This window comes from Pseudoliparis swirei, chromosome 7 (assembly GCF_029220125.1).
Source record: "Pseudoliparis swirei isolate HS2019 ecotype Mariana Trench chromosome 7, NWPU_hadal_v1, whole genome shotgun sequence".
NCBI classification, from domain to species: domain Eukaryota; kingdom Metazoa; phylum Chordata; class Actinopteri; order Perciformes; family Liparidae; genus Pseudoliparis; species Pseudoliparis swirei.
Window position 1 is genome coordinate 3,961,981 of NC_079394.1, and position 14,671 is coordinate 3,976,651.

Below are 14,671 nucleotides of genomic sequence, written 5' to 3' on the forward strand. Positions count from 1 at the left end.
AAAAACAGCCTGGGGTCAAATTGACCCCAAGGAACACCGACATTAAACATTGAATGGGGTCAAATTGACCCGAAAGGTAACAGGGGGGTTAAGGTAATTCATGTTTTGTGTACGTAGGCTACTAACTGTGAAGGGAGGAAAGTGCTCGTGGTTCCGTTGGAAGCGAGCGCTGTCTCTTTAAGAGAGGGGCGTGGGTAAAGCAGGTGCGGGAAGCCGGCTGAAGAAAACAGTGTATGCTTGCTTTAACCAGGAATTTGTAAAATAAATGTTGCTAAAAAGAAGAACAAAGTTTTATTGAAGAGTTCATGTTATAAGGGTGCAACACACACACATGAAATGAAGCCTATTGTAGACTTTTGCCAGTGTTATGGTTGTGTCTGCACACTAGCTAGTCAAATTTAAAAAGTTTTAAAAAAGACGATATTGTTCACATTGATACTGTTCATTTGAATAAAGGGATACATTCCTATCTAACTACAAACAAACTGTAGTATAGGTGAATCAAAATATATATTTCAAACAATCAGTGGTTCTGTGATTGTAAGAGTAAAGGGCGCCGTCACATTAAGATAATAGTGGACACTTTGGAACGGCAGATGATTTATAGTCTTGACCCAGTGCATATAGTTATCTACGTTAAACATAAAGCACTTTATATCTTTCAGTATTCATGACAAGGAGCTCGGAAACACCTCAAGGTCAGACTGATAACTAGGGTATGTTGGGTGGTGTCAACAGCTCAAAGTCGAGCCTTGCACAGCTCCTTTTTCAGTTACATTTTGAACTCAAATGTGCGCTAATAGAGACTGGCATGAAAGAGGAAGCATGATGCGCCTTAACAATGATGCTTTCTCACAATCAACCAATTGAAGACCTACAGTAAATGTCAGCAGAGGAGAACATCGAGTCCTCAGAGGAGGCCATTGTTCAAACCAACACAGTGAAAACGTGTGACCCTCCAATTTGTTGGCAATCAAATATGATAGTTAACAGTTAACAGAGAGTACAATAATAAACGGAAACACGATCCACTTTATTTAATCTGTTATTTTAATCCTCATAATGGGTTAATCGATATTCATTTAAAGTCACCAAAGTGACATTTTGCAGATTTTTTTAGCCCCTAGTTTCATCAAAGACCAAAAGTCAGTGCCTGAATTATGACATGTGACACATGAATCGGTGTGCAAAATAATCTGATTTTGAAAATGCCACAGCTCTGTGAAATAGCCGTTTACATTCTAGTTTCATCAGGGCCTTGTCAGTGGTGCCTGAATGGATGGGTGGATGAAATACCAAGCAGGTCATTAAGATCAACCTTTCAGTGCGATTCTCAGAGCATGTGTCAATTCATGAGGTTGCTGAAGTGCCTTTTGACTTGAAAAAACAAGTTGTAGGACATGTAATGGCTACATTGGCAGAGTCATGACATCCATGTTGCACTCTAGGCACTCTCTTGACCTTTGGTAAGCTTGACATCAAAGTTACTTGCATGTACTTGTGTCTTTTCCTGCAGCAGCAGACAATGCACTGATACATTAGTCCAGAAGGCCCACAGCTCTCACATATATTTGATGTTGTATTATGTGTAACTATTATGAATCCACTTATTGAATAAACCTAATATCGTATTGACACTATTGCCTAATGTATTCTTTGGGTGAGAATGTTGGTTCAGGATCTGCTCCCACAAAGGTGTTCCAGACTAAATATACTCAGACTTGAAAAGGAAGCCACGTGGAGTGAAAAAGCTGCTGATTTAAAGCCGAAACCCCTGCAGACTTTTTTTTTTTAGAAGTGCTCTATGGGAGAAGGAGAGGGAAAGAAAGCCAGTCGGTTTGCTGGGACCGACCGTGAAGTGCACATCCTCCGGTGAGCCAAACGGGCACTGTCCTTGGAACTGCGTCAATACTTACCGCCTAGCCCGGATGTGTGGGGATTGTACCTTCAAAACAAAATATTCACTTTTAGATTATAGTTAGAAGGCACACATGTCACATCCTTTTTTAAAAAGTAATCCATGAGTCAGCTATCTAGTGAAAACACGCGTACGCCATCATAGCTGACTGTATATTGAAAAGGACTATATGGAAAGACGACACACTATTGTCTATAACGCATCATGTATTAGCCCAACCCTTCTTTTTATTACCAAGAATCCATTAGAGCATCATTTTTGACTCGATACTAAAATAAATTTTCTGCTATTATTGTGGAAGTCTGGTCCGGAAATGATGATTTACGCATCTCGGGGAGGCTTGATGGTGGTTGTGGGGGAGCACTGGGCGCACACGCCGCTCTCCCGACTCAATCGCACCACTGCGGTAGGAGCGGGGAAGGCAGCAGCAGCAGAGAGAGAGAGCGAGAGAGGTGGGGGAGCAGGCAGCCAGGCAGCCACACTTCACTTGTTCCTGCACGGAAACAACCCCAGCTGGCGAGACCGCCTCTCTGCCGACTTCCACACAGGTGGACTTGATCTGAGAGGACATGTAGCCACAGATCCCAGAGCCACCCTCCAGTCCAAGAGAACTTTTGGCTGTTGCTCTGTGTGTTTTTTGTTCTTCCTCTTCTTCTTTTCTTCCTCCACCACTCCTCCGTAACCTTGGAAGTCAGACCTGTTTCTGGTGAGAGGATGGGACCGCTGCTCCTTTCCATCGCCCTGTGCTTGGGCACCGCTGTCCCGCAGCGCGTGATAGGTGAGTGGGAAAAAGTGCACCGCGGCTGTCATCATGGTTCACTGAACATGTTTAGCCTTTTTTTTTCGTTCTTGCGTGGGAGTACCCCCACACACACACACACGACTGATCACCGGCGATCGGAGCATCTTTACATTCCGCAAGTGACCAAGTGGCTCGGAATCCGATTATTATTTCAAAGACGGGATAGGTCGACATTAATTGCTGAGCGGAACGGAGAGGCTGTGATGTTTGCGGAATACGAGCAGCGCCTTTCATCACGGTTTGGCAACAGAAAAAAAACTACCGCTTGTAATCTGTGCATGACCCCTTAGTTAATTGGTTTATTTGTGTTTTAAGGACACTTTTCTAAGTCGATAAAAACAGATGAATCCATGTTTTATCCGTGCGTAATGTTTCTGTGACGAGGGGCACCATCCACGCATCGTGCGCGCACCTTTTTTAAGGCAGCATCGGGCATTGCTCCAGTATTTTGTGCGCCCTCGCAGTGCTGATCTTCAGCTGTTTTATTGGCACCTCCGAGATGCTTCCAGAGGACAAAAAGAAGCTGTGCGTCCAGATATAGTCACTTGTTTCTCTTTCACAAACTGAGTTTAGAAAAAAACAAAAAACAGATACATATGGGAAGAGGTCTCGACATCGTGGGCTTGAGACCAGATGCTTTCGCCTCAAGGAGATATGACAGAGAGCCTCCTGTATTAGTTGCAACACGGCACCATTATTGACTCAGATGTCACCAAGAGAAGGTCAGCTGTGCGTTGCAAGTCTAGAGAGTCTTTCCAAAATCGGTCCGACTCGTTACGTGGAGAGGAAATTGTTGAAAGCTTATATATTCATCTGACCCACTGGATCCATATTTAAATAATTTGTCAACCCCCCCCCCCCCTTTTCCCCCTCGTTTGCCCTTCCAGTTTCTGGTGATAGGAATATTTAAGCTTCTGTCCATGCTGTATCCTTTCCATGAACAGTGCAGAACAGTGGTACCTGTGGGAGTTGTGTTAAGAAAGCAGTGTAGCCCTTATGGAAGTGGGTCATGCTGTCCTCCAGTCTCTATTAATTTAGCAACATGCTCGCCTCAAGAGTCCCACATGTCAGACAGACTTCGGTCTCCCCACCAGGAGTGTGCCTTAAGCAGAGTTTTCTAAGGCCCCCTAAGCCTTGCAGTGTCGACTCAGAATCTGCCACTAGAAGACATAATACTCCCTGGTAGGCTGGCATAATGGATGCAGAGGAAGAGCAGGGAGCTGTAGTGCTGTGGGTCGACTTGTTTCAAGGCCCAGTGAGTTAAAAATACACCCAGATTTTTCCCTCGATTAATCACATCCCCGTTAAATTGTTTGTATTGTAAATGCTTTTTTGTCCATCTGTAACCTCAAGATACCAAGTGGCTAGTTTGAGGAGGACATGGAGGGTCTAAACTGTACTTGATCATTATGTGAGCATCCTTACAGCCATCCGCGGTCCCCCTGGCAGCTATTTTAGCCACATACCTGCTATGGAATGGCTCCAAAGGTCCAGTAGCATTCAAATTCCTCGTCATAAGGAACGCATCGGTGCTACTTTCGAAATATATGTTTTATATTTCACAAAGGCATGACATTATACTCACCTTTTTGTTATTGCACCAAAGGGAGCAGGCGTCTTCAGAGACAGCTGCTTTACAAACACTCTGTTCAGGATGTCCCAGGGTTGCCTCTGTCCACTGAAGCCAATTTGATGGGGTAGAAACAATCGCCTTCAGGTAAAACAGACGGCATTGTTCCAAGTCAGTGTGCGATGCATCACTTCCTCTGGTTGGTTACTGGCGCTGGCTCTCACGCATTGTTAGGGATACAGCCGCCTGGACAAAGCACATGACTGCACCAGCGGGCCGTCTGCATGTGAGATGCTTTTGTGCTTCTTTTTTAATTCATCATATACATCTTCATTTTCATTTCCCTCCCAGTCTTGTTAGTGAGGCCTCACGGTTACAGTCTTTGGAGCAAATGGACAGCGATGGGATTGTCCACTATTGATCTTTTTGATTAGTGGTAACTGGTAATATTGTTGGTCACTGTTCATTTCGCTCATAGATTTCACTTGCGTTTGTAACCTGTGGCTCAATTTCAAGATTTAATTTCTAATGTCTATGATGTTGTCTCCAGGTTCGGCTATGGAGCTCAAGTCGTGTGTGAAAAACACAAAATCAAATGGTTGAGTTTAAGGGCTTTTACTGAACATAAAAATAAACCAAGTACACATATTTATAATGAAAAGAAACTTTGTCACAGTGGGCAGTTGTGTTCATCCAACTCGTGGGTAGCTCGCCATCTTCATCGGATACAAAGTTTGTATCTCAAAAACCTGACCTGTACACAAGGTCACATAAAACAGTTAATTCAAAACACAAACAAATGTTAACAGCAGTAACCAAAAGCGCTGACATAGTCAGGGAATACAAAGGACACACTAAGTAACACAATGCGCTGATATAGAAGCGTTGTGATTTCTAGAATGCTGGTGGGTTCAGATCGCTCTTATCCGTTGCTCCTCGTGCTCACTCACTGGAGATTTTTGCTCAGTTTAAAACGTGAGGGAAGATCGGACAGAACGCCACTTCCTTGTCGGCGGGAATGACATCTGGTGCATTTGGAGAAACAAAAGACCTGGCTAGAGTTGGGTTGTATGGAAATTGTTGGCTGGCTGGAACATAATACTGCTTTTGGTATCTTGGGGCCGTGGATTGCCTTCAGCCCAGTGCAGACTAACTCACTTACATTTTCCTCCGACGCATTGTTTTACGACAGCGTATGCACGCTGGGCTCTAATTTTCATGAGTTATTTGATGTATTGATCACTGTAAAAATATAACCTCAGACTTGTAAACAAATTGCTCCAGCAGGACAGTATTTCATTGAGCTGCAGCAATCGGTTGATTCATTGATTAGTCAAACAACAGATGATACATTTTGATAAAGAATTCATGAAGTTAGTTTAAGCTTTTAAAATGTGACGATTTTATGCTTTTCTTTGTCATATCTGACTGGAAACCTAAAAGCCTATTTTAGCTTTTTTGACTGAATAGAACAAGCAATGTGGATACATTATCTTAAGCTTTGTGAAGTTATTTTAAATTGATCAAGAACATAAACAGAATTTTTTGTTTCAGTTTTAGCATTGGCCTATTCTTCAAAAGTCAAAATAGTTAATTTGATAGTTAGCCTTCTCACAATCGGAGATAATGCACATCTCTAAGTTAATTGTTGAATGGCCTAATTTTCAGTGAACCTGCTGCTACTGTGAAGAAAAAAATGTAGATTGTGTTTGCAAACAGTCGGGGATGTTATGAGAAGATGTTCTCTGTAATATAACCTTTAAAAAACCAGCCTATTTCTTAGGTTTCTGCTCAAAATAACCTACCCACACTAAAAAAGGCTGTATCTCTGCAACCACAAAGGCTATTTGAATAATGCTGGTGTTATAATGAAGGCAACAGATGGGAGCTTTTGTTCAGATTTGTAAATATTAGTATATATGCTACTGGTTAAGAGTAAATAAAGATGAAACACAGCAAAAATAGAAGTTTCAGGCTCGCCGAGAAAAAAAAGCACTTTCAGGAGGATTATCTCTTGGAAGAATGCACAGCAAAGGTTTAAACTAACACAAATAATAGCACTATATGTGAACGGTCTCTCTGCAAAGTTTGACTTTGAAAAATAAGCAGAAAAATACTTCGAGAGTTTTTAGTAAAGATAATTTAGGCGAGGTCTCTAAAATGTGCATTTGGGCACATTGGAGCGCCATCTGTGCCATTTGAATTTACTCATGTACCAAACCATATATTTCACTTGTATATTTGTTATGGTGTTTAATACATCCAAGTACAGCAGTATTTGGCTTTACAACAATGAACCAAAGATAAAAGAGCGATGAAACAAAGTGCTGCTGTGCGTCTGCGTCCTTGGTGCGTAATGATAATTTTCCTCTCCCTCGCTCCTGAGCTTTACTCCATGATGATATCTCAGCCGGAGAAGGGCAGGATTAAAAAAATGACACTTCTTTGGAATCGTGATAGCCAATAGAATCGATTGGTACCAAGAAAGACCAGGTTAACTGTACTGTGAGCCAATGGGATACAGAAAGGCATCGCCATTTGTGAAACGTGAAATCCGATGTGCTGAAATTGAACTTCCTAACAGCTGACTTCCACGACATCGACGCATGTCTGAGATCATTTTAAAGACGCAGATACACACACGGAACATATACCAGTCTGATTCTATCGGTTCCGGAAACATGCTGAGTGGGCCGACAAAATTATGATTATGATATTTTAATGGCTAGTTTAGTTGGTATTGTGTTGAATTGGCTTTCTGATTCTGATAGCCCAAGTTGTGTTCTTTAATTTAATGTCGAACATCATTATATTTGCTCATGCTTATTATAATGTTTTACTCAGTTTAACCACAATATCAAAATTGAGGGGGGCTCAAAGGGCATGCAGATGATAGCGATCCATCTAAAAGCTAATTAAAGTGGCCACTGAAGGTTATGGCGGACCGATAGGTGACTTTTAATAACAATGAAAGACAACCTCCCTCAACAGTGCCCTTCACTCTGGTTTTAAATGGCAGAGTCTTCAATCAGTGGAGAGAGGTCAGACCAATGTCAGATCAGCTGCCATGATAAACCAAACGACTCGTGGGACAACACGCACACAAGGGAATAAAATATGGGTTATCAGAACATATAGGAATCAAACTTTGCACCAAACTATCTCTTGCTGCTGCAGTGACATTGGCTTCTACTTTTGTTGTCCGGCCTACATTTCATGCTTGACTTATTGGCAAAGTACTCGAGGGACAGTTAGAGAGGATGCACGCACGCCGAGGAAGTGCTAACCAAAGAACCTCAACTAGGCCCTAAGATAAGAACGGGCGGCACAATAGTAAAATAAGTCTTGCGATTTCCAAAATTTCGTTGAGCCAGCGAGAGCTGCAACAACGAATCGATAAAAATCGATTATTAAAATAGTTGGCAATGAATTTCATTATCGATTCTTTATGTTGCGCTATTATTACGACACTCAGTTAGTCAAACTCGGTGTCTTCGTGAAAAACTGAGAAGATGTCGTATTTAAACTAACAATGAGAATTCCAAAGCATAGGCGACAGTTTATTCACAGCGCAAATGAACACATGAATATAACAATTCAATTCAATTCAATTCAGTTTATTTGTATAGCCCAATTTCACAAATTACAAATTTACAATCTGTACATAGACATCCCTGCCCCAAAACCTCACATCGGACCAGGACCCTTCAGGGAAGAAACCTGGAGATGGACAGATGCAGAAGGACAGATTTAGAGTTATGAATATGACAGAGTGTATGAATAGTTCATAGTATGGAGACTCCACGATCCATCAGGCAGATGGCGGTGGGGAGGAGGAGTCTCAACAGGACAGTGGCGTAGTCATGAGCAGTCCATCAGGCAGATGGGAGAAAGCAGAGTTAGTAATGATTGAGAGGAGAAAAAGAGGAGATAGGTCAAACCTGATTCAGCCGCTGGTTCCATAAAAGAGGAGCTTGATAACACATTGCATTGCTTTTCCAAAACTTTTGGGATTACATTTTTTTCAACGACTTTTCCAGGTTTTACATGACCGTACGAACCCTTGAATAAAGGGTTGACAATTAAAGTTTTTTCTTTTTTCTTTCGATTAATCAAAAAACAGTCAACAGATCGATCGATTATCAAAATAATCATTAGTTGCAGCCCAAGAGCCATGACAGACTCATGACTGTACAACCACAAGGTGTTGGTGTAAGCGACACCCTGTGCTTTAGCCAAGTTCTACATTTTCAAGGTAACTTGAGGCTAATCAGTTCTGCTTTTTTACATCAGACAGTGAAAATTAACAGTGTGAAAAAGATGAACAAAAGGCAATCAGCAGTAAAACATGGATTCTTTTCACACACGACTTCCCCTGTTTTACCCTAATCCTGAAAGGTACGTCTCATGGTTCCATTCACAAAACTCTGGAAACATGGATTCAGAATTTCCCCACGCACAACAGTCGCTAAAAGCAAGATATTACTAGGGCTGCAACTAACGATTATTTTAATAATCGAATAATCTGTCGATTTTATTTTTTGATTAATCGATGAATCGGATAAAAAACAACATTCACTTCCAGCCCTTTATTCAAAAACAGAACTGACAACGCTTTACTCGCTTGAGTCTACTCGCCCGACGATGTGTGGATCATTCGTGCCTAAGAGGGGGCGTGGCTTATGTCCATTGCTTTGCTCTGTTATCATATCCTTCATCCACCATAGAAGAACTAACCACTAGTTCTGCTTCATACTTGTTGGGGACATCCAGCGCTACTAGAGCAGCAGCAGCCAGTTAGATTCACAGACGTCATCATGACGTCAGTGATGATGGGCGGAGCCTCTCAACGCTGATTGGCTTTTGCAACACAGCATTATGGACTTTTTTTTCCCCACTCAAATATCTCCGCGACTTATGAAGTGGCGTGATAATCGCGCGACACAACAAACCGATAATGAAATTCGTTGCCAACTATTCTAATCATCAATTTGTATCGATTTTATCTATATATTACAATATGGCGGCTGGCATAAGCAGCAATCATCTTAAAATGATATTAATATTTAATATTTAATATTTTTATATTTAATTTAATTTTACACTGCAGTCATTAGTATTGTATTATATTTGTGGATGCATATATGTTGTGTATATATATACATATATATTTTATTTTATATTTTACTTTGTATACTTTGCACAGTCATTGTATTATATTTGTTTGTGTGTGTGTGTATATATATACATATGTTTCATTTTATATACATATATATACTTCATTTTGTATTTTATGTTTTACTTGTATACATCTATATCTTTCATCCCTGTTTTTTACATTTTATATTTTATTCTCGTGTGTTTAGTTTATTGGTGCTGCTACTGCGATGACAAATTTCCCCTTGGGGATTAATAAAGTATATATCTATCTATCTATCTATATTAATACCAGTGGCAAAATTCAGACCCTAACTGTGCCAGAAAAAGAAGAAGTGTCCCTCTGAAACTGTAAATAGATAACGTGAATTTCTTCGTTTGTAGTGTCATTTTATGTTGAATGCAGGCCTTACTTCACTTGTTGAGCTCCATCATGCAGCAGAACATCCTTTCATAGTTCCAGCAATCACAAGACCACATGCTGGTTTTAAGTAATCCCACTGGGTCATGATTAATGACTCAACTTTTGGAGGCACAAGCCGGCCCACACTGCAGGCCTTACAATGTGTGTGTATGGCAAAAACAGATAATGAAGTCATCTGATGTCTTGTTTGAAATGAACTCTTCACATCTTGTTTGAGATTTTCCTGAGGCTTGCGAATCTCTTGACTAACTAAAAAGAAATATTATATTCAGAAAAAAGCCGTCCAGATTGAACACATTTAGCCTGAAGTAGATAATGTAGTTTGATTGTACGGTTGTTGTTTAGACAAATTATTTTTAACATGCAACATGTAGCAGGCACAAATTATCAATATCAAAGATATAGTGAAGAACAAAGCACTATTCAACATCACGGCCCAGTAGCTTACCATACTGTTTGCTTTAACCCACATTAATGTGATGTTGAAATAGCATTTTAAACTTGGCATTAAACCGTTTTCTAGAAATTCATCTTTATAGCAGGAAGTCAAAGCTAATCAACATTTGTAGTCACTCACATTCATTTGCTTCAAGCTGCCACAGCAGAAAATGGCTGAAATAATTCTCAAATTATGTATACTTCTTTCATATTGCTATGTAATATAATCATATCCAGTACATTCATCACGATGTGTGCTATGGCTTACAGGCCAGAGTAATTACAGACGAATCGCAATAGTTCCCTTTTAAACACAAACATGGTTTTAAATTCAATAAAGTGTCAACACTGCAAGCCTTCGAAATGTTTTTTGCAATATGAATTAGTCTTCATTTTATTGAGGTGGTTGAGGTGCTTTGTTCTAATGGCATTAAAAAAGTTATTTTAGACTTCTCTATCGTCTTTGCAGCCTGGGATAAAAAAACATAACTATAGCTCTAAAGCTCTTCCAGACAAGTTTAACTCAGTATTTCAGTCAGAAAGAAATAAGGAGAAATGGACACTTTTATTGATCCCTGTGGGGAAATTCTTCTCTGCGTTTGACCCGTCCTTGGTTATTAAGGAGCAGTGGGCTGCAGTGAAGCGCCCAGGGAGCAACTCGGGGTTCAATGTCTTGCTCAAGGACACTTCGACACGGAGAGCGGGGAATCGAACCGAGTACCTTGTGGTTACGGGACGACCGCTCACGTGAGCTACAGCCGACCCATTTCTGAACTACCAGAAAAGTAACGTGGACTGCCACTCGGAGAGTTCCCAGTAAACTGCTCAACTAAAACCTTTCCCCTTTGTCTTCATGAAGACGCACTTGTCTCGCATCAGTTACGGCGTTTCTCAATTCAAAGTACACGAGTACAGACTTGTGTTCTTTTGGAGTCTGGTCTTGGGAGTCCAGACTCCGGAGGACGGGAGGACGGGAGGACGGTCTTTCTGCGATTGGACCAGCAGCTGACTTGATGACGTCACCACATCAGCTGTTCTTGCTCCTGGGTTTACTCTAATTATTCACTGTAAAGTATTTTTTACAGTCAAATAAACAAAACATCCTAAAATGACATTCCGTGACTCAACAACAGTAGTATTTATAAAAAGTCAACTGTCAGTAGTTTATTTTCTCCTCCGCTACTGTTTCCGGTTGCTGGTGAAATGCATTCTGGGATATATGCTGGCCAAAGTACGCACAAGTCTCCTCTGATGCGTCCTCCGGAAAGTGGGAGGATCAAGTCACATCCGGGCGTTTTGACCGTGCTTTGCGAGAAGCGAACTTTGAATTGGAACATGTACTCGGGCTGCGACTGATGACGTTTCACGAGAACACAAGTAGAGGAAAGTACGCACAAGAACGCATATTGAGAAACGCCGTTAGTAACAGCAACACCCATGGAAACTTAAAGGCAACATAATGTGCCTTCATTTGTGCAACAATAGATATTATCACATTGTGAAACCTATTCTTTATGTAAATTGTTGTCAAAATATTTCTGCAATAGTACTAGGTTGCTGGTATCAGTAAACAATTTCTTGACGTGTTACACATCTTTTTTCCTTCTTTTTTCTAATATCAGTTTTTTACGGACGGTCATGTTTAAAATAAAAATGTTTTGCGTCATGGACATGTACCACTTGGAGGTTGGAATATAGCAAATTAAACTCGAACAGTCTGACCTGCATAAATCAGAGAAATACAGTAAAAAAAAATGGTGTGCTGGACTTGTTTCGAAAACAGTATTTCTTAAACTCGCTCTTCTTTTGCTTGTCCATGAAATGGGGAACAAGTAATACTTTTCTGAAGGGTTTCACAAGTGTATTGCAAACCGCACCCATTCTGGATTTTGAAATAATGTTTACACGTAGCGGCCAACTTTCAGGAATATGTGCGTGTTGTGTGCCGAACGTTACCGAGTCGTTGTGAGAGCCTTCTCTGAGAGGCAACTCAACATAATAACTTGCTTTGAAACAATTCACTGTTTAACTCGTTGTATTACACAATTGCCAGCGGCGGATGAGAGAAGCTGGTTGAAATATCCCGTTTCTACATGTTTGCATCTTGTTTATGCTCATTTATTGTATTGATCCATTATTGGCCTTATCCCTTTAAAGGTGTAATTGCTCTTACAGTAATCAGCATAGTTGTCGTCGTAATCTTAACGTCAACTGGTTTACTTCCCTAAGTCCACCGAAGTCTCTCTGCTCTGGTGTGTGTGTGTGTCTGTGTGTGTGTGTGTCTATGTCTGTGTGTCTCTGTGTTTGTGTGTGTGTGTGTCTGTGTGTCTCTGTGTTTGTATGTGTGTGTGTGTCTGTGTGTGTGTCTCTGTGTTTGTGTCTGTGTGTGTGTCTGTGTGTGTGTCTCTGTGTGTGTGTCTCTGTGTTTGTGTGTCTGTGTGTGTGTCTCTGTGTTTGTGTGTCTGTGTGTGTCTCTGTGTGTGTGTGTGTGTGTGTGTGTGTGTGGAGCTCCTCTCAACACAGAGCAGGGGAGAGGCTGATAACACATACTACATTTGTTTAGCCCCGGGGCCTCTATGACACGGGGGTTTCATTGTGTGTCAGGCAGGCTTTTGCGATGCGTTTATTGCACATGTTCATATTGCTATGAAATAGCGACAACTTTGGCTCAGACTCAGTCGCTTGCTTAAGGTGGGCCGGCCTTTAAGCCCACCTTGGAGTGGACCCCTGGCGCCCTGCCAGGGCTTTTCCTGCCCGAGCAAAGCACTCTGTGGACACGCGTTCCCATCCAGCACTGAATTTGTAATGAACTGCAATTAAATTGAGCTTCTGTGCTCTGATGCCCACTATGAAACGGCGTTATCCATCACCTGAGCCAAAGTTAGGGGGCGACTGTGAAGCAGTGGTGATCCGCAGTGGGTCGTCCTTCAATAAGAGGATCGGCGGTTCCATCCCCGATTCCGCTCGCCCATGTCAATGTGTCCGTGGGCAAAACACCAACATCGCTCCTGTAGCTGTGACTACGGTGTGTGAATTTAGTCCTGATGGTTAGGGGCACCTGGCATGGTATAGCTCCTCCCATCAGTGTATGAATGGGTGAACGATGTCATGTAGTGTTAAAGTGCTTTGAGTGGTCGGAAGACTATAAAAGCGCCGTACAGGTCCATCCATTTACCATTTTCCAATGCACCCTGGTACTTCTGTGGTTATGTTGGTGAAAACAATGCAACAGTCCTGTTCTCAGTGACTCATAACTCTACATAAACACCAGTAATGGACAGTAACGTATTACTTTCAAATGAAAGTAACCTGTCATATATAATATTTAATTTTAAGAGTGACTTGCCCAACACTGGCGAGCATCAGGGTGACTTGTTCTCGTTTTGAGCCAGTGCTCAAGCGAGTGAATATGGAGCGCTCCGGACCCTCCCTTGTTTTTCCAGGAATGTCAGAACAGCAACAGCCGTTCATGACGGATGCTGGCCGTGAGTGAAACAGTCCACCTCTCCACAGCAGATCAATAAGAAGAATACACTATTTTGGGTTAAGTGCAGAACTGCAGCAGCCTGTACATCTGGGGAGGTGTGAGCAGTGTGAGCCCATTTAAGCTCTATTCTGAGACCAACGCTTTAAGACAGTGAGATGAAAAACAAAATGTCATTTTTGAGAGTTGAAAGCTTGTATATGGATGGATGAATGACGCATAGATCTTTGAATGTTTGATCTTTACACAAAAAGCTCGCTCCTGACACATTTCTGCAAAGTATACCAGCTTCTTCTTTGTTCAGAATTTGTATATATTTGTCGACTTTTCCAATAATGTGGGTGTATCATTTCAGTTTCATGGCATCTTCAGGTGTGTGTCGGCCACCCAGTCTCATATTTACTTTGTAATAGGAGGATAACACAAGGGGGGTCAAATAAACCCAAAGCTTGCAGCATGTATGCTTGTATTTATTGGACAGGCATGCTTTTGTTGCTGCAGACTGGAGTAAGCCTGTTTTAGTCCAAAAGAGATTGAGGAGTTAAAGCAATGAGCTTGGCTTTGGTCAGATAAAGTCTCTCCGTCGGGAACACCACTGCATTTGTAATAAACCCAATCTACTCATTTGAGATTAAACGGGTGCATGTGGCTTAAATTCTTACTTCCAACAAGCCCTAAGGTTAGGTTAGGTAAGCTGAGGAGACGCAGGCGACCTATTCTTATTCTAGAAGCATCCTGTAATAATGAGCGCTGTTGAGACTCCGCCCACTCCTCCTCTCTACCTCCATCTGCCTGGTGGATCGTGGAGGTCTCCATCGTGGAATATGCCTACTACCAACTATTCATACACTGTCATATTCATTGAATGTATTTTAACT

General features: G+C 41.6%; 1 protein-coding gene across 3 annotated transcripts in view; it reads left to right on the forward strand.

The window, feature by feature from the left end:
- The first annotated feature begins 2,385 nt into the window (after nucleotides 1-2,385).
- The window catches only part of LOC130197326 (EGF-like repeat and discoidin I-like domain-containing protein 3), a 110,225-nt gene continuing 97,939 nt past the window's right edge, over nucleotides 2,386-14,671 (forward strand). For all 3 annotated transcript variants that reach the window (XM_056419950.1, XM_056419951.1, XM_056419952.1), the window contains exon 1: nucleotides 2,386-2,696. In XM_056419950.1, the coding sequence (XP_056275925.1) occupies nucleotides 2,633-2,696 (64 nt within the window). In that variant the 5' untranslated portion in view covers nucleotides 2,386-2,632. The remainder of the gene's footprint in view (nucleotides 2,697-14,671) is intronic.